Genomic DNA, 25,317 nt, shown 5'->3' on the forward strand with positions numbered 1-25,317 from the left:
ACAGTTTCCAACCAGTATTCCCTCTAATCTTTTTCATCTCTGTGTGCGAGGTGTTTTGTTCTGGGTGGCAATATCAAGGCAATATGTGTGCGTAGGCATTCGGAGTGGGACCTCTTATTAAACCCAAGCAGGATCTAAAATTAACTGAGCAGACATCAAAAAGCTTGTGAGCACGTGTGCACGCCTTACTGTTTCCAACTACTCTTGCTGAAGAAAACACTAAAGAAGATTGACATTTTTTATATTGCACCTGAACAGCTGCAGTGATTGAGTCACATTGAGAGCTTAGGGTAGAGATGTGTGAGCCAGCTTGCACCGAGCCAGCCCTTCAAGAGGCCTCTGTGTGTGTGTAGGCCCTTTCCAGGACATAGCCAGCTTGGACTATCATTGGTGAGGCGGTTGGAGGAGGCCCCACCCAGCAGTGGACAAGACAGCAGCCACTCCCGCCATGGCTTTGTTCCAGAGATAAAATAAAGCCCCCCCGCCCAATATAAAGTTACAGGGAAGCCTTTTAAGGCTAGGAAATCCCCGGTACTTGTAAAGGGGAATCTGGCTATGATTCCACCCCCAGCGCCAGCCAAAAGCCAGCTTGGTGGGCTTGCGGACCAGCCTGGGGGGGGGAAGGCTCAAACCTGGTCTGGATCCGAGTAGAGCTGGGTCAACCTCCGGCTTGCACATCCCTAGCTTCAGGCTTCTTTTTAAATCATCTGCCCATTTGGATGATGTGTGGCCCATTCCCAAAGAAGTGTGGAATGACCCACCTGCTGCTCCTCCCACACCTTACCTTTCTTTTTCTCCTTTTTGGAAGGTTGCGTTTTCAGCGGTGCCTGTTGCTGGGCAGGCTGGTTGTTGTTGACGACACTGGTTGCTTCCGCTTCACTTGACATGGTGGGAGAGGCCAGCCTCACAACTCCAGGAGCATTAAATGCCACACTTGATCTGCTACTGGAATCTAGTTAGTGATCCCTCAGTGGACAGGCATACTATTCTGACCTGTAAGAAAAGAACAGGGATAATCAGCACCCTAGCGGTAGTTGGGCAAGACACTATTGGAGCTTTGAGAACTTGTGCTCAGATATGAACATTCAAAGCTAGGATTCTCTGAACTGGATCTGTATTTCTGGTGCGCTTGCTCCTTGTTCTATTCCAATAGAGTCTACTTGAATGGCTGAATCTGGCTTCTAGTACAGTACCCACCCACTCCCAGAGGGGCCGTCTTATCTCCCTGAGAAGATCATTCCAACTTCAAGCTGCCCCTATTAGCAGTCTAGAGGGAGGAGACCTGTCCCTGTTGCTAAGCAGGGGCCACCCTGGTTTGTATTTGAATGGGAGACTACACATGTGAGCACTGCAAGATACTCCCCTTAGGGGATGGGGCTGCTCTGGGAAGAGCACCTGCATGCAGAAGGTTCCAAGTTCCCTCCCTAGCATTTCCAGATGGGGCTGAGAGAGACTCCTGTCTGTAACCTTGGAGAACCTCCTGCCCATCTGTGTAGACACTGGGCTAGATCAACCAATGGTCTGACTTTGGACAAGGCAGCTTCCTATGTGCCCAAGAGGCTTTTGCAGAGCTAGACTCTTCTTTTGCTCTTCTCATTCCTTCTATGTGCCTGTATATGGGCTTATGCATGACAATCGGCGCTGAAGGGAAGAGCTACCAAAACCTCCACTGCAGTTCATACAGGGTATGTGCAACTAAGTGTGAAAGAACCCTTGTCTTTTAGATTGTGAGCCCTGCAGTGACAGGGATCCATCTTGTTTGTTTATTATTTCTCTATGTAAACTTCTTTTGACACTTGTTAAAAAGCAGTATATAAATATTATTTGTTGTTGTCGTTGTCATCTGTGGGAAGACACCAGTGGGTGGAGTCTGTGTTGCTGCCCCTTCAGTCCTTGTTCAGTTTATCACAGGCCTCTTGTACAACTGGTTGACTGCCATCAGTTTTGCAAATTAAAACCATGATCTTTGGCATGTCAGTTTGGAGAATCCACTCATTTCCAATCATCAGACATAGGACTGGGCGATATCTGTTGCAGATCAGAGACAGGCTTGGTGTGTCACCACACAGTACCTTGTAGCTAGCTGAAGATGTTGGACATGTTTCTGTACAGATACCAAGTTTTATTCTAGAAGTTTGACTTCCGGAGTTAAGACTCCAAAAAAATATTTTCAGGAAGGTTTAAGAGTGGCAAGACTAATGTTACATTCAAGCATAGAGTAGCTTCCTGTGAACATGGAGATAAATCTTGTAGAGTCATGGAAAGGCTGTACCACCACAAGTGTGGTTTCCTCTCCCATGGAAAAAACTGCCTGGACATAGACTCTTAAAGAAACAGGTCAACTTACCAGTCATGTTCAAATGCTCTGTCAGTGGTGTGGTCCCAAGAAGGGTATACTATAGGCCTGTGCACATTTGCAAATGTGATTGGATCCGATCAGATCCAAAAAACGTCAGTCCAGGGTCCTTTGGACCCTTCAGAATGTCAGCATTGGGTTTTTCAGCAAAAGTCCCCATAGAAGTCTATGGGGAAGGTTAAAAAAAAGTGCTAGAAGGGGAGCTCTGAAAGCTGCCCCACAAGGATGGCCAGAATCTGTATTTAATTATGAGTGATAGATTCTAATCATCCTTTGATTTTTTTAAAATAACCAGTAAATTGAACTCACTGAAACCTCAAAGAGAAGTAATGTCACTTCCCCTACAATTCTCTGGCATTGCATAACAGACAATCTCAGAGAGAAACCTGGAAAGTGGCCACTTTATTTTTTAGAATGAGTGTTGAAAAACAAGGGGCTAAAAACTTTAGAAAGGAGATAATGCATGGGCAGATAATGGGGTGTTTTTTTGCCAGCTGCAATCACAGAAAGAGAGAAATCAGACTCCCACCACCATTTGGGTCAGAGAAGTTAGAACTGAAATTGGCTTTCCAAGTCAAGAACTTCTCCAACCTCCAAAATGGCCCATATCAGGCTATTTCTGACCTGACATTGCAGTCCTAGTACACTAAAGCTCATTGGCTAGCAATAGCAGCTGATGGGCATTGGAGCTGGGGAGAACCTGGTCACTGAGGCAGAAGCCCACCCCCCTCCCAGGCTTTCCTCCACACCAGCAGGCTTGGGTATTTACCCAAGCCTGCCAGCATTAAGACTCCCCCCCCCAATTAAAAAAATCAGAAAAGTAGGGGGGAAATTAGAGCACAGAAAGGTTTTGTGGGGAGGAAGGCAGAAAGCAAAAAAGCCAGGGCAAGAGGCAGGGAGAAGGGCAGCATGCAGAAGAGATTGTATCCCACCCCCTCCCACCAAACAAACTACCTTAGTAAAGACTTCCCAGCAGCCAGGGAATCCTCCAGCCCCTCCTCCCCTGCCAGCAGCTTCTTGTTTTGGTCTTACTGGCTGGAACAGCTGCTATTCAAGCTGCTCCAGCCAATCTGATTCCTGGGGGGGCTCCTCCTGGCACTGCCCCCAAGAAGAAGGGGATAATGCATTCAAATATACTCCCTGAAGCAACCAGGAAGTGCATGTTTAACCCATTATTTTAATTATTCTTGGGGGCCGTGCCAGGAGGAACCCCATAGGAATCAGATTGGCTGGAGCAGCTTGAGTAGCAACTGTTCCAGCCAGTAAAACTAAAACAAGAAGTTACAGGTAGGGGAGGAGGGGCTGGAAGAAGCTCCTTGCTCTGAACGTTTTCCTGGCATCTAGTTAAGTCTGATCCCTTATCAGTTTGTTTGGGCAATAAGAGCAGGAAGGGCAATGCTGTAAATGCTGAGTGATGTTGGCAGAGCTGCTTTTCCTGAGCTCACTCTGGAAATTCTAGTTGAGATAAGGTTGGATTTCAAAGAATTTAGGACATACAAGCTTGTGGCATTTGGCAAACATTTGAGTGAATATGGTAGCTTCAGCTACATTACATTTTGCTATTCTATTAACCAGAGACATTTGCTGTAGAGTCATGTATTACAGAAGGATAGATACGCAATAGACCTCTTTATACACCAACTAGCAGATATAGATCTAAAGATTACATCCTTCAAGCCTACATCTGAAAGGCTTGTGTTCTGAACACCTTCTCCATAGTTTATCCAAGAGGTAGCCATGCTTCTAACACACTCAAAGGTTCTCGGATCCATATGGTATAGAGCACCTAACATTTACTTTATGGTGATACTTAGACCTAGTTTAAAGTGCCATTTGGCCTCAAAGAGCTGTGCTCATCCCCCATTAAGAGTTGATAGCTTTCACTCTGGGATAAGCTGTTCCTCTCCAATGTTCTAACAGGGATTCCCAGATGTTGACTACAACTCCCAGAATCCCCACCTGCAATTGCTTTTGTTTGGGGATTCTGGGAGTTGTAGTCAACAATCTGGGAATCCCTGTTAACACTGTTGCCTTCTACTCCCATGCTACAGAAACACAGGATTTGCTCTTTTCTAGCAAGATGTCATGCAAATGGCCTCTGCTCAAGCACAGAGATCATTAAAATGGTCCCTGCATATGTGCAGAGGCCCAAGTTGGTCGGTCTGCCAGCACAGGATACTTTATTTTAAAGACCATTTACATAATATGCAAGTTAGGCACCTGGATTTGGAAAGCCAGAATATGGCAACCCTAGGCAGGGGCCACCATGGGCACCCTCCTTGTGAGGGCCACGGCCGCCACAAATGTGACTTTTAAGCAGGGTGGATTTGATTTAAATCAAACTGATTTAAATCACGATTTAAATCACTAGCAGGGTGGATAAAAATAAAAAAAAATCTGATTTAAATCAAAAAAATCTGATTTTTTTTATTTAAATCGGATTTTTTTATTTTTATCCACCCTGCTAGTGATTTAAATCAGTTTGATTTAAATCAAATCCACCCTGCTTTTAAGTACCAACTCACTCCCCTATGGCCCCCCTCTAGGTTTAGGATCCTTAACTCTGCTACTACGCTAAGGCTTTGAATGGATCTATTCCCCTTCCCAAGCAGAAGCAGAGCAGCCTGCTCCATAGTAATGGCCGGCAAGAAGAGCTTTAGCATTTTACCCTGCTGACGGAAATGCCTTTCAGCCAGATACTGGTGGCCAATGGGTCTAGTTTTTATAGGTTTCCAAGAGCCAGTATCTGAACACACACCAATTACGCTTAAAAGCAAAAACATGGGTAGGCCACACTAATACCCTGCCAAAAAAACACGAGTCTGTCTTTCAGTTCATAAAGAGTGTTGCTGAGGGGGAATTAAAATAGATGTGCAAAGCCAAGTTGCATGTTAAAACCCCATGTAACATGGAGCAGCCAGAGATACAAAGCAAGCTTTAGCTTACAACCACCATTATAGGAGGTTTTCGGCATGTCCCACCTACTACTATGACAAATATTTATACCCTGCTTTTCAACAAGTGTTCCCCAACTCGGTTTACATAGATATAAAAATAAAGATGGTTTCCTGGACCCAAAAAGAAATGGAAGACACCAGCAACCGGAGGGATGCTGTGCTATGGCAGGATAGTGCCAGTTGCTCTCTCCCTGCTCAATAAAGAAAGCCACCATTTTAGAAAGGTGCCTCTTTGCTCACTTAGCAGGGACCTTTCATCATTGTGCACCAGCCACTGGGGCATGTTCGAAGGCATCTCCACCTCCGAAGGCATGTTCACTAGAGTTCTAACCAGATGTTAGTACCTCAAGTCTGGTCTTCCAGGGCTGTGCTATATAGACTCACTCCTTTCCATCCCAGGTAATGCAATTCTGGTCCTCAAAGCCAGCATGCATGCTTTGCACTATGGTCTCCATGCCATGCAGGCAATTGCTTTGCCTTACCAAAACAAGCCTAATATACCTCTTTCTGGGCCCCAGTCCCACTGAGAGCAACAGTTTAGTGTACTCTGCTTATTCCATTGGGTCTAAAATTATGACTTGTGCTAGCTGGACCGAGGCTTGAAGGTAAGTGTTCCACCATCTTGCAGCACAGGTTGGTTTATCCTCTTGTGAAAAGGCTCACAAAACCAGAGGTGCTCCTATCCCCAGACTTGGGCCCTGAAGTCCACGGCCTCCACATCCCCTGGGGCCCCCAAAATCTTCTTTAGTCTGTTCTGGGTGGTGTGGTATATGCCCTCAAGAATCTAAAGGTAAAAAGGTAAAGTGTGCCATCAAGTTGATTTCAACTCCTGGCGCCCACAGAGCCCTGTGATCTTTGGTAAAATACAGGAGGGGTTTACCATTGCCTCTTCCAACATGGTATGAGATGATGCCTTTCAACATCTTCCTATGTCACTGCTGCCCAATATAGTACTAGCAGGGATTCGAACCAGCAACCTTCTGCTTGCTAGTCAAGCATTTCCCCACTGTGCCACTTAAGGCGGTCCTCAAGGATGTACATGATTAAAAAATGCTGCTTAACTTTCAGGTGGAAGGGTTCCAAAGGCCCTTCAGTCCAGGCTCCAAAATTACCTAGGTGCACCTCTGCACACAACTCAGAAGGCTAAAATAGCAACTCTGTAGCCCAACAGTTGAACGTGTTTCTCATTTCTAGAAACCGGAGCTTCCAGCACAGCCTTCTTGTTGAGCCATTGCATTCAGAGACAGAGGCAGCCCTTCCATGAGCTAAGGCAGGTGTCTCAGGCAGAAGAATGGGGCACCAGCAGGGTGGCAAGATGCTTCCCATTCCTGCCCAGAGAGCAGCTCTTGACCCTTGCAAACTCATGAGAAGAGAGGAAGAGGTTGCTAGCAGCCTTCCCTCCTCCCCATCTCCCATGCACTTCCAAAAAGCTTGCAGAGGGGCTGACCCTCATCAGGGGCATGAGGCAAGGTGGCATTTGCACCTTGCCTCAGGTGCCACAATACCTTGGGCTGTCCAGAGACTACTGTATTAGCTTACACAGGAAGCAAGTCATAACTCCATTTCAGTGCTGGCCTTGTCTACCTTTATGCGTTGGGGAACCCACAAGAACAGCCCTGCTGGATAAGGTTCAATGCACATCTAGTCCAGCATCCCATTTCCCACAAAGGCCCACCAGTTGCCTCTGGGAATTCCCAGCCGTCTTCTGGATGTTTGCAACCTGTATGCAATCATTTCCCCAGATACTCTGAAAGCCACCTATGCTTTCAGAAGCAGGACAAGATATTTGCTTGAGTCACTGGTAACTACTCCTAGAGTTGTATTTTGGGTTGGGTGTTTAGCCAAGCAGCACTTGCCTTAGCACCTTCCCTTGCAAATATAACAGTTTTGGACAAGTAACCCAGGATCCAAGGTCTCGACCTACTCTCTCTAGTTCTGTCTAAAACAGAAGTCACAAGCTATTGTGTAGTTGGATTGTCAGTGCAGCTACCTAATGGTGCAGCAGGGAAGTAACCTGCCTAGAGAGCAGGAGGCTTCGAATCCTAGCTGGTGTGTTTTCCAGAATATGGGAAACTCTTATATTGGGCAGCAGCGATATAGGAAAATGCTGAAAGGCATCATCTCATACTGTGCAGGAGATAGTAATGGTAAACCCCTCTTGTATTCTACCAAGAAAACCACATGGCTCTGTGGTCGCCAGGAATCAACTTGACAGCACAACCTTTCCTTTTCCTTTATTGCCAGTGCACAGAAGCCAAAGTCAAGTTATGGGCCAACTATCTTCCTAGTGCTAAAGAGATTGACACCTGGAACCCAGATGGTCAACAACAGGCACATAGCAGTTATTTACTAGCTTCTGATTCTACAATGCATCCACCCCGATACACCATCTTTGAGAAGGTTAGGGTTGCCACCTCCATTTCCCATCTAGACACATTTGGAAGTAAAAACCTGTTCAGCATTCAAGTCAGAAGTTGCTCTAGACACTGAACATCTGAGGCCATTCCTCAACTTGCCACCGTAAGGTTTGTTTGGCTTGTGCTGCTCAGGAGCTCAAGAGAATAGGATTCGAAGGGTTTCCCTCTCTGTTAGCTACTTCTGCCACCAGTTGACTTGTGCTCATTTGGCTTGAGAACTTGGCTCTGTGATCAGAGCGATACCAAGGTAGAACCAACCCAGGGCAAACCAATCAATAGCAGAAGGACCTAGATGCAGCCCTTCCACAAGACAAAGTGGATACCTCCAGTGGTTGAATGGGGTACTGTAATCACAGTGAAATGCCCCACGCTAAAGAAATAAAGAGGATTCACACAAGTGTGCCATCGAGTCAGTGTCGACTCCTGGCAGTCACAGAGCCTGTGGTTGTCTTTGGTAGAATACAGGAGGGGTTTACCATTGCCATCTCTCATGCAGTATGAGATGATGCTTTTTAGTATCTTCCTATATCCCTGCTGCCTTATATAGGTGTTTCCCATAGTCTGGGAAACATACCAGTGGGGATTCAAACCAGCAACCTCTGCTTGCTAGTCAAGTCGTTTCCCCTCTTCACTATTAGGTGGCTTCACACATGAGGGGACTGCATTTGGCACCTTGCCTCAGGCACACCAGGGTCTTAGGCCACCACTGAGTGAAGCCTCTGTCCAAACCCATCTACTCCTTTCCCCAGCCATGCTTGCCTCTCACCCAGGTTCACCCCCAATTAAGAGCCAGCTGAATCAGATCAAGGGCTCCACCTAGTCGACACCATTTGCAATCAAACCCCTCTGAAAAATTTACGCCAATTTTATGTGAAGCAGGACATGAAGCCAACAGCCCTCCTGTCTGAGCACCTGCCTCAAAATTAATGAGTGCAATCTCCAAGTTTTGAATTTCCATTACTGGAATCCCACCTTTCCAATATAGTATACAACTGTTTAATGATGTTTTTGGAACAAACAGCATAGTCCATAATCGGAGGGGAAGACTCAGTAGAAGTTTCATCAGCAAGAGCCAAGAAGTTATAGCCATGATGGCAGGGCTTGTCAGATATGGAAGGCAAACGGATCCTTTCCCCCAGACATCTCAGGGTCTGTCATGTTGGAAAGAGTGCATAGGAACAGGTCATCTGAGAAAGCCAGTGGGCAATCCTGGCAAGCAGCCAATCCCAGATGGCATTAAGCTGCATCATCCTCCAAGTCTCACCACTACTAGCACCATCCCAAATAAACTAGAGTTGCCAGCATTGCTTCTACCCTTCAGAAGTCTGGGTGAGACTTGTGTTAGTGTCCCCTGGGATCGCCATTGTGGGAATGCTAGCTTTATTCACAGCCATAGGAAGTCTACAAAAACCACCCCTGATCTGCTCTCCACTTTACGGGGTGTGTGTGGTGGCACTGTGTTCTCCCTCCCTCCTACAACAGCAGCTCCTCTAAGAGCAAATGAACAAGAACAAACATCCACCAGCTGATTTATATCCTGGCTGTTTTGATAGCACCACCCAGCAACAAGAGCCAAAGTGTCTAGTTCTGGGTCTGCCTCTACAGCCAAACACCTCCCAGAACAGGCTCGTGTGGAGCTGTACTTTTCAACCACACTCCCAGCCATGACATAAAACTCTTGGGAGACATTACACCACCCAAAATGCAGAAACTATGTTTTTGGGATATTTAGGAGCAGCTTTAGATTCAGAAGAGTGTCAGTTTAGCTGTGAACACAGGGGTGGACAAACAGTGGCTGGGAATGATGGGTGTTGTAGTTGAACACAAGGCAGTTCAATACTGCCTAATAAAGAGAACAATTTGTTTTGGGGCAACTAACAAATCAAGTTTATATTATCAATCATGTTCAATGCTAAGCTTTGCTGGAGTAGATCTACTACAACCTTCATGCATCCAGGCACTCATCTCTATCTCTTTTCAATCTAAGGAAGAATGCTGGTCTTGTGGTAGCAAGCATGACTTGTCCCCTTAGCTAGGCAGGGTCTACCCTGGTTGCATATAAAAGAGAGACTAGAAGTGTGATCACTGTAAGATATTCCCCTTAGGGGATGGAGCCGCTCTGGGAAGAGAGGAAGGTTCCGAGTTCCCTCCCTGGCTTCTCCAAGACAGGGCTGAGAGAGATTCCCTGCTGCAACCTTGGAGAAGCTGCTGCCAGTCTGTGAAGACAATACTGAGTGAGATGGACCATGGTCTGACTCATATGGCAGCTTCCTGTGTTCCTAACCCCCCCCTCCCCACCACTAAGCATGTCTGCTGGGCACAAGGGCACCCCTCACTATCCAGGCAATTCCCTGGATGATGGGAGAAAGAGGCGCTTCTGCCCCAAGGCTAATCCCTATCCTCAACTGGCCAGGTCGCAATTTGCTTACCAGCTAGCAACAGTTGTGTTTGTATTTGGAACTGTGAAACCAAGATCTCTTATGTAAAGAAGGGCTGTCCCCCCACAATCCTGCTCATCCTCTGGAACAGGCTGGAGAGGTTTGATTCTGCACAACCCCCGGTCTGAAATGCAGTTACTACTTGGAACAGGGCCTTCCAAGTTGTGACATGTAGACTTTCAGACTCTCCCAACATATTATAGACCAGTTAAGACCATTCTATTTAGGTGGGCCATGAAGGAAACACTGCAACCTTGTACCTGTTTATATAATCTATGAGATCTGCACTGCTCTTGATTGTTTACTAAGAAACCTTATACCACTTTGCATTGTCAAAAAGCATATGGAAGTGAAAGCTGAATACCTAACAGCCCTCCCTTCCAAAGACTAAGAGAAACCATTCCTTGGTATGTCAATACAAGTCAGGTACATTGTTTCCAATCCATTCCATTTTTGAGCCACTCCTTTTGCATTGAGTTGTTACCATTCTTCTAGACAATCTATAAAGCACCACACTGAGTCACAGCTGACCACCACCTTGTCGTACGCAAGGCCTAAACAGTTGCCCATTTGTTCATGCTGGCCAGTCCTGCTTTGTTTGGCACAATCGCATATTCACATACATCTGTGATCCCTGGCCTGCTATGACACTTATGGACATAAATCTGAACATGGAGACAGCCTTACACTGGCAGTGCATTTCAAGGCTTCTCAGGGCATTGTGCAAGCATTAACAGAGGCGGAAGAATGCTATTCAGCCACATGTGACTTGTAAACAGGTCATCTGTGTGACTGGAAAGTCAAGTACTATATTCAAGACTCTTCCACAGAAGTGCAAGATATGGCATTCACCCCATAATGTAGCTTCAATTTCAAGAACTAACCCTATGAGGAAGAATCAATACCAGCCAGCCTTTTATAAGAGCTGGGGCTTCAGTGCCTCTTATCTCCTTGCCCCTTCCCACAAATCTAGATATTTATTTATTTAGCACATTTTTATACTGCCCTAACCCAAGGTCTCAGGGCGGTTCACAACAAATACTAAAAATAATTTAAAACAAACAAACAATCAAAAGTTTAACAAATTAAAAAGTTAAAAAGCTAAAAGTTAAAAGCTAAAAAGCTTGGGTAAAAAGATAAGTCTTTAGACCCCTTTTAAAAGCCACTAGAGATGGGGAGGCTCTTATTCCCACGGGAAGTGCGTTCCAAAGTCTCAGGGCGACAACAGAGAAGGCCTGTCCCTGGGTGGCCACCAAACGACATGAAGGTAGCCACAGATGAGCCTCCCCTGATGAATGTAGTGGATGATGGGGATCATGCAGAAGAAGACGCTTTCTTAAGTACCGTGGGCCTAAGCTGTTTAGGGCTTTATAGGTTATAACCAGCACTTTGTATTTTGCCCGGAAACCTATCGGCAGCCAGTGCAACTCCTGTAATATAGGAGTAATATGGTCTCTTCGAGATGACCCGGAGACCAACCTGGCTGCCGCATTTTGTACTAACTGTAGTTTCCGGACTATGTACAAAGGCAGCCCCACATAGAGCGCATTGCAGTAATCAAGTCTGGAGGTTACCAGCAAGTGTACTACTGTTTTGAGATCATGAATTTTAAGAAATGGATGCAGCTGGCGTATCAACCGAAGCTGATAGAAAGTGCTTCTGGCCACTGCCTCAACCTGGGAAACCAGGGAGAGGTGTGGATCCAGAAGCACTCCCAGACTGTGTACCTGTTGCTTCTGAGGAAGTGTGACCCCATCTAGAACAGGCAGATCAATATCGCTTCCCGAGTGACAACCGCGCACAATAAATACCTCTGTTTTGTCTGGATTCAGTCTCAGTTTGTTATCCCTCATCCATCCCATTACTGCTTCCAGGCAGGCATTCAGGGAGGATATGCCTTCTCCTGATGATGTTGACATGGAGAAACAGATTTGGGTGTCATCAGCATACTGATAACACCCAGCACCAGATCTCCGGATGATCTCTCCCAACGGTTTCATGTAGATATTAAAAAGCATTGGAGACAGTATGGAGCCCTGAGGGACCCCATATAAAAGCTCAGATTTTGAAGAGCAGCAGTCTCCAAGCGACACCATCTGGGATCTGCCAGAAAGGTAGGAGTGGAACCACTGCAAAACAGTGCCTCCAACCCACAACAATCTCAGACGTTCCAGAAGGATACTATGGTTGATAGTATCAAAAGCCGCCGAGAGATCCGAAAGGACCAACAGAGTCACACTTCCTCAGTCCATTCCCAATTGGAGATCATCCATCAGGCTGACCAAGGCAGTCTCCACCCCATAGCCCGCCCAAAAACCAGTTTGAAATGGGTCTAGATAATCAGTTTCCTCCAAGACCTCCTGGAGCTGGGAGGCCACCACCCTCTCAATTACCTTGCCCAGCCATGGGAGGTTGGAGATAGGCCTGTAGCTATTAAACTCTGAGAGGTCCAAGGCAGGCTTCTTAAGAACAGATCTAATAATTGCCTCCTTTAAACAAGGAGGCATCCTACCCTCCCTCAGAGAGGTATTTATAATTGCCACCAGGATCTCCACAACAACCCCCTTGCCAGATAGTATAAGCCATGTTGGGCAGGGATCAAGCAGACAGGTGGTAGGACACACTGTTCCAAGCAGCTTGTCCACATCCTCAGGAGTCACAAACTGAAATTGATCCAGTCTAACCACAAGAGGAGTTGCTGGATACCTCTGCATCTGACACTGCGATAACTGGGAGTCTAAATCTAGATTGACCCGAATACGAGAGACTTTGTCCACAAAAAACTCATTAAAAGCATCACAGTGGGCAACTGATGGTTCCGAATTCGGATTCAGGGGAGTAGGGGGCCCTACTAGCCCCCTCACAACCCTGAATAGCTCTGTTGGACGAGAGCCTGCGGAAGCAATATGGGCAGAAAAGAAACACTTCTTTGCTGAATGTATAGCCAGAGCATAGATCTTTAAATGTGCTCTATGTCGTAATCTGTCAGATTAGAGTCAAGTCTTCCTCCACTTGCGCTCCAGTTGTCTACCTTGCCGCTTCAGCTCCCGTAGATCTTCTGTATACCAAGGAGCCATTTTTGAAGCGGGTCGGAGAGGACACTTAGGAGCGATCATGTCTATTGCCCTGATGAGCTGATTATTCCAATTCTCCACCAGGGCATCAACCGGATCGCCGGCAGGGCCAACATTAAATCCTTCCAAAGCTTCTTGGAATCCTATTGGACTCAATAACTTTTTTGGATGGACAATTCTAAAAGGTCCCTCACCCCTGCAGAGGTGGGACGCAACTGTGAGTCCGACCTTAACCAGATGGTGGTCCGTCCATGACAATGGGGAGATCACAGGAGTCCCCACCCATGGAACACCACCCTGATCAGAATGAAAGATCAAATCAAGAGTATGACCAGCAACATGTGTTGGTCCAGAGACCACTTGGGATAGGCCCATAGTTGTCATGGCCGCGATGAACTCCTGAGCTGCACCAAACAACCCAGTCCCAAAGTGGATATTGAATTCCCCCAGTTCCATAAGCCTGGAGGACTCCAACACCAAATCCGAGACCAAGTCCGCAAGCTCAGTTAGGGACTCTGTTGGGCAGCGGGGTGATCGGTACACCAACAGAAGTCTCAATCTCTCCCTGGTCCCCAAACGTACGTACACACATTCAATATGATCAGACACTCTGATAGGGATCCTGGTAAGGGAGATATTATCCTTAAAGACCACAGCTACTCCTCCGCCCCGCCCACACTCCCTTACCTCTACAGAGTACCCTGGAGGGAGAAGCTGGGCCCAAATTTGTGAGAAGTTATTCCACTTTTTCCTCAACTGAAAGCATCTTAGAATTGTGCTGAAGAATCAGAGCTGTAGCTTTACTTGCTTAAATAGGTAAATAGCCTCCTCAACTTGAATGTCTGAATAGGAACACATTGCCTGAAGGCAGAGATATAACCATTCTGTTTATTTTTTCAGTTTGGGTTTTAGAATCAACATCCCTTTTACACTGCTCTCTATAGGTACATGTAATCCATGGGCTATATTACTTACAAGAGCTTCCCTCATAGGACTAATGGCACATATGTGTGCAAGCTTTGGTCAAGATCATAAATGGAAGGGGTAAAGTGCTTGGGCCTGCTTTTTAAGTCAAGTCTAAAGCCACAATGCACAGTGCACTTAGGCTGGTGTGACTCGATATGTTAATGTATGCTTTGCCAGGAGCTTGAGACCCAACACAGACACAAGACCTTCCTGAAAAGGTTTTTGGAATGCACGACAGTCTTGGCATTAGCAGCATGACACCACATCTGCCAACTAGCTTCTCCAAGGGGCTGTTTACACTACAGGTGCACAACTGGTTTTATACCATTTGGCACAGCTTCCCCAGAAAATCCTCAGTCGGCACCTCATCAAGTTACAATACCTAGAGTTATGAGAGAGATCTGTAGGCCTTCTCCCAAAGTTGCTAGCATCTCCCCCCCCCCCTCAGTAGAAAGAATGCCTGTTAAGTTGGCTTAGGTCTTATGCTTCATCTATCTATTTTCAGGCAACTGCTTGTGCAAAAAATATTGTCCATGTTTTGCCTTTTGGAAAGACGTTGGTGGAAGTGGTTCTACATCAACATGCCTCTGGTTCAAACATCTATACTTGGGCAGCTGAATCTTGAGAAGCACAGAGATGAAGCACCACACCATAGCTTCCTTTCCTTATCAACGAATTGCCTATCCAGATAATGTTGCTGAATGCATTTTATCCTATAATCAGTTCCACTGGGAAACTGAATATTCCATTAGACATTAAGTTCACTGTGGCATGTTTCTCCACCACATACCCTGCTTCGGAAGGCATTACAAGATAAGCTATTGCAGGTTGCACCAATACAGAGCAAAGCAGGTAGTACCTCTACCTGCCACCTCTAACAGCATGCTATGAGCAGCTGAATGACTGGCAGCAGCTCTGAATGTTAGACAGGGATCTCTCTTATTCCATCTGGAGATTGGTCAATTGACCAGTGCCAAAGATGGAAACCGTGACTTCCTACATGCTGAGTGTGTGCCTCATCACTTAGCTGTGGCACCTCCTGTGAGAGGGGAGGAAACAAGAGTGTTTGGCCTGGCCTTCCAGGGTTTTTAACTGTTTTAAATGGTTTAACTGTTAATTGGTTTTATGTTGTTTTTATTTTGATGTAAATCACCCTGAGCCATTTTTGGAAGGGCAATATATGAATTGAACAAATAATAAATAAATATTTGATACCTATTTACCTTTTGAAGTGTTGGTAGGGAACACATGGTTGATGTGAACAGCCAGTTGTATGTGCAGGACGTGGGAATTCTAGCTCAAAAAACCCCTTTATGTTCCAGGCCAACTTGTTGCATGATCTCCCCACCTAGCTACTTTTAGGTTGCCTCAGATTACAGAAGAGATGTGGGTTTTCTGGGAAATTTGGTGCAGGAACATTTCCCAAGGTGTTTCTCCTCATTTGTATAGCTTTGAGAAAACGCAAGTGTTCCTGATGCCCTAAATAGATTGCAATCTGTTTTGGAATGTTGGACTTATTTATTCAGTAAAATACACCAGTTTCCCGTCACTAGCAATAGTTTTTCAAGTAACCAAGAAGAAGATTTTGAAATGGAAAGATTTCCATGAAAAATAAAGTATGGGAAATTCTTCCAAAAAACCTCATTTTGGAATGTTTTCTATCCTCATCTCTGGAGTAGCCACACTTAAGCTTGTACCAACCCACCTGCACTGCAATGAGCTAAGCAGTTGTATAATTCTGCCTGTATTGAATTGCAACTGCAGTTTTTTAGGGGGCTGGAATTGGAGCAAATACCAAATCATCTAGTCACAGACACCATGGCAAAGATGACCAACCAACAATCCAGGCCAACTGAAAGCCATGGTTGCCAGTGACATATGGCAGCTTTGTAAAGTTGACTCTCTCAGACAAGTAGTAAAGAGACAGGCTTTCCTGAAAGAAAGCAGAACTGGCTAGAGTCTTTACCAAATGAACCAACTTCTACTGAAGTTTAGGGAAGTTGCATTTCTCAAGAAGGGTGCTAAGTTAGGATTGTCAACTCTGACAAGCTACTGCTGAAGATTCTTCCCATCCCAGTATTCTTTTTTTAAAATGTATTACATTTTTATACAGCCCCAAACTTCCATCTCTGGGCAACACAACACAAGTCAAAACAAAAGCAAAGCTATTTAAAGCCACAAGTCTAGTTAAAAGTTTGGATGAAAAAATGTGTCTTTGGAGACTTGTAAAAATTGTCAGAGATTGGGAGGCTCTTCATTCCAGAGTCTTGGGGTGGCAACAGAAAAGCCTTGTCCCTGTGTAGCCACCAGATGAGCTGGTGGCAACTGCAGACAAACCTTTCCAGATGATCTCAATGGGCAGTAGCACTTGCAGCAGCAGAAGGCCCTCCCAAACAAGCAGTTGTGATAATGTCTGGAATGGCAGCGGTGCTCATTGCCAGGCGTGCATGCCCCCTTGCCCCTGGCAGGCATTCTATGCCATCATGGACCACAGAAGCTGAGCCAGTGTCAAGACCTCCACCCGCGACCAACCCAAGGGTGGTCGGATCTGGCTGCAGTTCTTTTCCCTCCTGTCCGTGGGGAGGGATATGGCTGCTGCTCTGGTGATGAACCAGGCCCCTAGGTGCAGTAATGCATTGGATGGCTGGAGCTGGTTCTTGGTCCCGTCCACCAGACAACCATGTGACTGGAGAATATCATCCAAGTAAACATGGCCCCAGTGTCCCATGCTATAGCTAGGGAGTACATAGTGCTGTCACCCCCACATGCCCAGTCCAGGCAGGATAAGAATGCTGTACAGAGCCGAATCAGGCATAAGGCCATAGAACTGGCCAACTGGTTAGGTGGAGTTTGAGGATGGGGCTAGTGCCAGCGGTCTATACAAAGTGGCCCAGGCTGCAGGTTTTAACCTAAGATAAGATTGCACTGGCGATCCTCTGGAGACCTAGGAGCCCTGTGGATGTCCATGGCAGAACACAAGAAAGGGCCACCACCGCCCACTCCCGCACAGCACGAGACGACGCCCTCAGCACCACCCTGCATCCCTGCCGCCCAACACAGCACCGGCGGGGATTCGAACAGGCAACCCTCTGTTTGCCAGTCAAGTGTTTACCCGCTGTGCCACCTAAGGTGGCTGCCTTAGGTGTACCTCCCTCTTAGTGGCCACTCTTATGTAGACAGTGACTGGGCCACAGAAGCGACCACCCGAGGGAGGGGACAAGCCCCATTGGCTGGAGGAAGCAGGAATGGCTTCAACCCTCCTGGCTTCCCAGAAGTGGGGTGGTGCAGATATCCTGTGTGAAGGCCTGGAACGGAAAAATTAATATGATTAAAAACTATATGTAAAGAGACCACATCATAGATTGTGGGCTTAGCCTTAGAGAACTGCATCCTCCTGAGTGGGGGTGCCACAGGCCTGCCATCCACTGCCGCACAGCTGAGCTGTGGGGTGGCGAGGAAAATGGCCTCACCCTAACTGCCGCTGTGGTCTCCGAGATCAGGGGGGCCGTGGTGGTGTTAGGCTGAGACGTAGCGATAGCCTGTGAGTTTCTGCTGGCAATTTCGGTGTCAAGGGACCCGCAAGGTTGGGGGAGTCCTAGGGGAGGAACCACCTAGACCTCCCCTTTCTCTGGACTCAGGGGCCAGAGGAGGTCAAGCCCCACTCCCCAATGCTGACCCGCCAGCCACGTGCATCCTCAGGCTTCCCCGCTGTTGCAGTGAATCACTGCAATAGACTTGTATCTAAATTATCTCGCTTAGTCATAGAGGGACTAACCAGGAGGGCAGGAGTCTAGGAGATGGGAGGGGGGACCACCAAATAAATACAACGCTCTTCTCCGACAGAGGTTGCAGCATGGGAACAGGCAGGTCAGCATTAGAGGGCTCCATTGTGGGAGCTGAAATCACGATCACCTCCACCGGGTGGCTGGTGGAGGGCTCAGAGGCTACTGGAGTAGATTGATCTCTGCACGCCCCACAAACCTGTCGAGGATCCAGACTTACTGCCTCATGCTGTTGTCCCTGTCTGGTAGCCTCTGTGGCCCATCTGGCACATGGGTCCACATTGTAGGTGCAGCCTGGTTGTCCGCTCATTGACCGCTGAGCACGGTAGCGCATCAAGATGCTCATTGAGCAGACGCCTCTGGTCCTCGCGGGATATGTTATGCGCCAGATCACTTGTGGCGTGGGTGAGGGGCCAGAGGCTTCGCCCAAAGGCCAGCTCCCCATGCTTGGGGAGGGGGTTGCCAACCCCAGGTCGAGGCCAACCAAGGTTCTCCAACCAGGATCTGTCATGTGCCAAGGTCACTTGTGGCGTGGGTGAGAGGCTGGAGGCTTCGCCCAAACGCCAGCTCCCCATGTTTGGGGAGGGGGCTGCCAACCCCAGATCAATGCCAACTGGGTTCTCCTCACAGCATCTGTTATGCGCCAAGTCACCTGTGGCATGGGTGAGGGGCCAGATGCTTCACCCAAACACCAGCTCCCCTTGTTTGGGGAGAGGGTCATCAAACCCAGGTCGAGGTCATTCAGGTCCTCCCATGTTGGCATCATGCCCAAAGTCCACCTTGCTGGCAGAAATTCATGTCTGCATCACCCCAGCTGGGCAGCTCACCCGCGTTTCAGAGGCCAAGCCAACCAAGGTGGCCAGATGCGGGGAATAAATAGGAAGCAACCTTATATTGAGCCAAATAATTCTCCAGAATTTACTGGGGGATGCTGTCAGTGGCTGAGCCTGGGACCTTCTGCATGTTGCAGTCCTCCCATTGGCAGTAATCTACCTCTCCTTTAGAGGAGGGAAGAGAGTTGGCTAAGGCAAACCAGGGCAAACTCTGCTTGCGCCTTTGCTATCAAGGGACAGCCTCCTCTCCCCAGCTATTTAGCTGAGGGTACTTCCTCCTCATTAAAGTGCTAGTCATGCTTAGAATTCATCTGGTAAATCCTATTGGTTGCCTCCTGAGAATTAGCATGGTAAGCTAAGCAACCAAGATAATTGCAGTACTTTCTCCTCTTTAATAGGAGGGGGGTTGCTAGATGCTTGGCACTGAGTCATGGTCAAAGGTTAACCTGAGACCTAGAGGATTAGCATAGCCACAGGGGTTGAGGCAGGGATCAAGATAAGAGGCCCCTCCAGGGGCTGCTGCCTGTTGGAAAGGACAGGGAGAAAACCAGCCCTCTTTCCCCTGAGTGTAACTTGGGAGGTAGGGAAAAACCCCTTCATTAAGTGGCTGCTGCAGCAGAATAGCAAGGAGGACAATTTTAGGCTAGAGCCAATTAGTCCTGTGCAGGAGGGAGGTGAGGCTGTAGCTGCAGCAGCAGGCAGGAGGAGACCTCACCTCACAATGATGCTCAGAGGAGTTCTAAGGAGCAATCGAGATTCTCAGTTTGAGGACTGAAAAAGGCAGTTAGGGTCCTTTGTCCTCCCCCTTTCTGGGGGGGTTCTTTTCTTTGGGGGGCAGGGAAATTGTGGCAGCACTGTTTAAGGGCCTTCTTTTGACTGCCCCAGTGTTTTCTGTGGGAACCTGCTAAGGTGTCCCCAGGTTGCTAGCTGCCCATGCCCAGTTGTAGAAAGGAGAAAGGCTCACCGGTAGAAGGATGAATGCAGATTAGAATTTGGGCAGGAGCCCAGGTGTATGTCTGATCAGGAGCAAAGACAGGAAGGAACTGGAGAATCACACCTGAGCATGCTGGGAGAAGGGGGACGGACTTCAGCTACTTGAAAAACACCTGAGATTTCGGAGCAAGGAGTGGAAGTTAACCCTTTGTGAGCCGTGACCTCCTACTTTGAGGGAGAAATCGATTTGGTGTCAGCATACTGATAACACCCTGCACCAGATCTCCCGATGATCTCTCCCAGCTATTTCATATATGTTAAAAGGCATTGTAGACAGTATGAGCACTGTAGGATGTCATATAAGAGTTCACATTTTGAGGAACAGTTTCCAATCAACACCATCTGGAATCTGCCCAACAGGTAGGAGTGGAACCTCTGCAAAACAGTGCCTCTCACCTCCAACCTTCCCCTCTTAGATAGTCCAGAAAGATACTATGGTTGATTGTATCAAAAGTTGTCAAAAGATCCAAAAGGACCAACAGAATATACACTCCCTCCATCCATTCCCCATTGGAGATCATCGATCAGCCCAACCAAGGCAGTCTCAACCCCATAGCCTGCCCCAAAACCAGTTTGAAATGGGTCTAGACAATGAGTTTCCTCCAAGACTTGCCTGGAGGAGGGAGGCCACCACCCTCAGTTACCTTGCATAGCAACATAAGGTTGGAGACAGGCCTTTGGTTACTTAACTCTAAGGGATCCAAAGCAGGCTCCCAGAAGTGGTCAAATAGTCGTCTTAAGACAGGAAGGTATTCTGCCCTCCCTCAGAGAAGTATGTATAATCTACCAGGCCTTCCACAACCACCCTCCTTCCAGATAGTACAAGCCATGTTGGACAAGGGTCAGGAGAACAGGTGGTAGGCTGCACAATTCCAAGTCGCTTGTCCACATCATAAAGTCACACTGAAAATGATCCAGCCTAACCACAGAAGAGTTGGACAACTCCACATTAGACTCAGCAATAACTGTGGGGTCTGAATCTAAGCCAGTCGGAATATGAGGGATTTTATCCACACACAGAAGTAGGCAACAAAAGCCACCAGGCTTATTTTCTATAGATGCCTAGAGATTGATGCCAGTTCCTGGACCTTCTAGGCCTATCCCTAAAGGGATGGCAACCCTGAATGTGTCAGTTTGGACTGCAGAGCCATCCTGATGCCAAGTAACCATTCCTGTACTATAAAACAAGAAGAATCAGCCAGCTGCTGGTTCAATTTCCTGTTCTCATTTCTTATGGACTGAAGAATAAAGTTCCTTATCAAGTGTTTATTTTTAACTGTACTATGCTAATGCAAAGATGCTTGCAAGTTCCTAGAAAGAACAAACCCAAGCATTTAGGGCAGAAGGGAGGAGAAAACGCAGTAACTGGTACACCAAGTATGCCTCAAGGAGGCCTACAGTCACAACTTTAAGCCTCCTAATTCAGGGGCTGCATTCTAGCATTAAGGTGAATTTTGTAGGAATTCAAGCCTGTCCTCCAGGTTACAAATTACAAGAGCTAGAGTTCCCAGTATGTTTCAACATCAGTTATGGATACTATTGAATTTAGTAGTTTTTCAAACAGAATTTAGCAAGCTAACAATTGGCATGTCATCCTTGAAGATGAGTTTCCATCACAGCTTTCAAAATCCTAGAAACAAAGTTTTGCCAAGTTTCAAGTGTGTGGACTTTCATCAGTGGAAGTTGCTGTTCTGCCCCATCTAAGTATTGCTACTGCCTCTCTCTGGTCCCTATTTAACACTTTTAGCATTAGCTGATGACTGAGCAAAGAAGAGCCTTTTAAAAGCAACGATTCTCTTTATTTAGCAGGGGGACGGCAACTGACCCTATCCATCCCCAGCACAGCATCCCTCTAGTGGCTGTTGCCGGTGTCAGTCTTATGTTTCTTCCTTAAGTGAAAATACTAGCTGGGGGACCAGCTAGTAGTCCAGCAAGTGTTTTTAGGAGCAGAAAGATGGAAGAAAGCAGAAATATAAAATTGGAACCAGAGCTTCCTAGAATATGGGCTAGGGCTGATGGGGAAAGCAACATTATGAAGTAGGGCAATGGGAATATACCACAGAGGTTTCTAGACTGGGGCAGGGAAGTGAGCCTGGAGACCAAGTCTAGAAGAGGTAATGACATGTCTGAGCAGCACTTGGAGCAGCCATGTGTTGTCTTGACTCCGTGCCATGACGACACATAAGGAGACCCCTGCTGTCGAGGCCAAGTCAGACTATGTTTAGAACAAAATGTATGATTGGAGACATGGCTATGCATTTGTCACAAGGCCTATTGTAATGCCAGAAAGTTCAAGGCAGAAGCTGAAAGCCAAGTAAAGCAAGCCCTCCTCCATGCCAGGATGTAGGTGCCAGAATTGCATCCTATGGGATTAATATTCACATAGCTTCTCAGTTGCACTCTTTCTAAAAATAGTGCACTTTTTTATATTGCTCAAGCTAGTGATAACCCAGATCAGCACACATGCAACTATAATGTTAATTGTAAGAAGCATATGTAGGCTATGGAACTTGTCAACTATTACAAAGTTGAACCTGCCTTGTATGATTAACTGTGGGGGTGGAGGCAAATTACTTCAAAATTGGCTTTTCTAGATACACGAGAGCTTCCTGCAGATTACTTCATCCTCCATGACAGCCATCCAGGTGACAGCATCTGAGGTTATCAGCTAGTGTATCCTGGAGCATGCATACACATCCCAGTAGACAGGATACCCAAGAAAACCTTTCTAGAAGAGAGACCTACATTTCAACAGCCCCTTATATCTTACTACTTGGTGACAGTCCAAGCTGCTGAGCTAGCAGGAAATGCAAGCTCTGTGCCAATACACTGTCCTTAGGTGGCCCTGTCTGCAGCATGTTTAGCAGTAGTTCAACTGAATTTCAGGTTACCTTTTAGCACTGCAGATCTACCACAAGCCATCAAGTATCACAATTTCAGGATGAGTTCTGCACTGCCATGCCTCATAATACATAGCATGCAATGCAGCCATTTGCTAGTTTTCTGGGGATACCACCAACCCATTCCTGGTCTTGGGTTCCTGCCCTTTATGGCAAATACATAAGGCAGGCAATGATAAAAAAATCAGTTTAAGTTTAGAGTTGCTCATTTAAGGAGAACATAGTTAAAGTTAAATCTCATCCCAAATATACTACATCTACACTTAATCTTTTAGGAGTAAATTAATGGCTCCTAAAAGTTAAATATGGGCATTCGTTATAGTTTCATCTCATGAAAATTGCTCTGGACTGCCCAGCAACTACCAGCTCTGGCTTATGAAATTCTGGGCTTTAAGTTTGTGGCTAACCAAAAAAAAAAAAAAAAAAATGGACACAGGCTGCAGGAGGATTGTTTGGGGGTGGGCAGACAATATAGGAAAGCAGGCAAGGTAGAAAGACAGAGAGGCTATTCTCACAATGGGGGGAAACCAGGCTAAAGAAGCCCAGACCGGTTGTTCTCCATCGTGAGAACCAGCACATTCGCAGGCAAGCCCGGTGGTTCTCTGGTGGCTAGCCTGCCAAAGTAGCCCTCCCCTTATCCCAGGTCAGTGGAGCAAGCGCTCCACTAACCCGGGTTTTCTGATCTTGTGCCGCCACAGCATGGCTCCGTGCCATGGCAACACATGAGGAGACCCCCGCGAGGAGGCTGCAAGCAGCCTCCCAGGTTTGGAGGTCTCTCCGGAATGCCCTGCATGCTCACGTGGGGCATCCCAGAACTTCCAGGGGCCACACGGCCCCCCGATCCCCACCACCCTATCGGCTCAATGACAGAGCTGGCAGTCATGTGGGTGGCCGATACAGCCGCCCAGCTATGAGCAGCTGCTCATCTGTGGAGAGAGGGGGCTAAGCCCACTGTCCCCACAGAACCCCCTCCGGCGCTTCACACCGATTGCGTGAAGCGCCTCAGTATCCAGCTTCAGCTTCCTATATTCCCCCAAACATATGCCACAGAAGTCATCATGGTTTATGGGCATGAGAGCCTGAGGCTCTCCACACGAGCAGTATGGAAAGCCTAACTGGGCTCTGCAGGGAGGGCGGGCTTAGCCCGTTCTACCTGCAGATGAGCAAGGAGCTGTCCCTGGGCAGCAGGATCGGCCACCCAGACAATTACCGGCTCTGTCACGGAGCCAGCAGGAGCAGCGGAGATCGGGGGCCGCTTGGCTCCTGTGAGTGCACGGAGCATCCTGGGGAGACCCAGGGCTGGGAGGCTTGTTGGAGCCTCCTGGGCAGGGGTCTCCTTGTGAGTCACCGTGGCATGGAGCCGCGCCATGGCATCGCACAATCAGAAGAATGGGGTTAGATGAGCACTCGCTCCACGAACCTCTTTTAAGGGGAGGGGTATTTTAGAAGGTTTGCTGCCAGGATCCGCTCTGCTCCCACTGCAGCACACGACTGGGCGGAACTGGGCTGGCCTGCCTTAGCCCAGTTCTGTGCGGTCATGAGACTAGCCTCCTTGTCTAGGAATACTGTGAAGAAATTCTTGCCCTGGGTAAAAAAGCAAATGCATCAAGTGGAGAAGTGCAACAGGGCAGCTTGACAAAGGTAATGAGTAACAGTATTCACCACCCAATAACTAGGTAGTATGTGCCATTTAAGGAGTTAGACAAGATGAACTCCCCTAGATATTGTATGTGCTCTACCAAGCTGCAAGTTAGCACATTTTAGTGATCATATCTGCACCATTAAGAAATGCGAATTAGTGTTTGGGAAGGTTGGTTTAACTTCCCTCTGGGGTGGATTGATTTATTCTGCAGCTACCCACTCAAAATCCTCATTTCCAGCCACACATGAGGATAAACTGCAGTATTGACCAAACAGCTCTGAAGTGAATGTAAGTCTGAGACCAAGCTGTGAAGAACCTCCCAGTTCAAGTTCCACCTCAGTTCTTTATTTCCTTAGTAGTCCACAGGCAAGTTACCACCTCAGCCCTCACCTGCAGTTATAACCATCTTACAGAGCTGTCAGGAACATAGGAAGCTGCCATATACCAAGTCAGACCATTGGTCTATCTAGTAGCTCAGTATTGTTTTCACAGACTGGCAGCGGCTTCTCCAAGGTTGCAGGCGGGAATTTCTCAGCCCTATTGGAGAAGCCAGGGAGGGAACTTGGAACCTTCTGCTCTTCCCAGAGCGGCTCCATCCCCTGAGGGGAATATCTTGCAGTGCTAAACACATCAAGTCTCCCATTCATATGCAACCAGGGTGGATCCTGCTTAGCTAAGGGGACAAGTCATGCTTGCTACCGCAAGACCAGCTCTCCTCTCCCACTGTTACAAATACAGGAAGCGATTGGAAAAAACTTTCCAAGCAATAAGGCATAGTTATTTTGTACAGAGGGAAAATGCACGTTAAGTGAATCAGTCAGGGTCTGAGGAACAAGGTTCTTAGATTTATGGTATCTCAGAGTATTAAGAACCCCAAGAATGAGAGCAGAGCATAAGAAAGGGGAATGTGTTGCAGAGGCGATAGAAGAGCCTTCCTTGGTCCACCGAGGAAGTTTGGG

At 47.3% G+C, this 25,317-nt stretch overlaps 1 protein-coding gene across 2 annotated transcripts in view; it reads right to left on the bottom strand.

Annotated features, from left to right (window-relative positions):
- Window positions 1-25,317, bottom strand: part of DAB2 (DAB adaptor protein 2) — a 50,434-nt gene that overhangs the window by 19,746 nt on the left and 5,371 nt on the right. For both annotated transcript variants that reach the window (XM_053300156.1, XM_053300157.1), the window contains exon 2: window positions 785-993. In XM_053300156.1, the coding sequence (XP_053156131.1) occupies window positions 785-887 (103 nt within the window). In that variant the 5' untranslated portion in view covers window positions 888-993. The remainder of the gene's footprint in view (window positions 1-784; window positions 994-25,317) is intronic.

The sequence above is a fragment of the Hemicordylus capensis genome, chromosome 2, assembly GCF_027244095.1.
Source record: "Hemicordylus capensis ecotype Gifberg chromosome 2, rHemCap1.1.pri, whole genome shotgun sequence".
NCBI classification, from domain to species: domain Eukaryota; kingdom Metazoa; phylum Chordata; class Lepidosauria; order Squamata; family Cordylidae; genus Hemicordylus; species Hemicordylus capensis.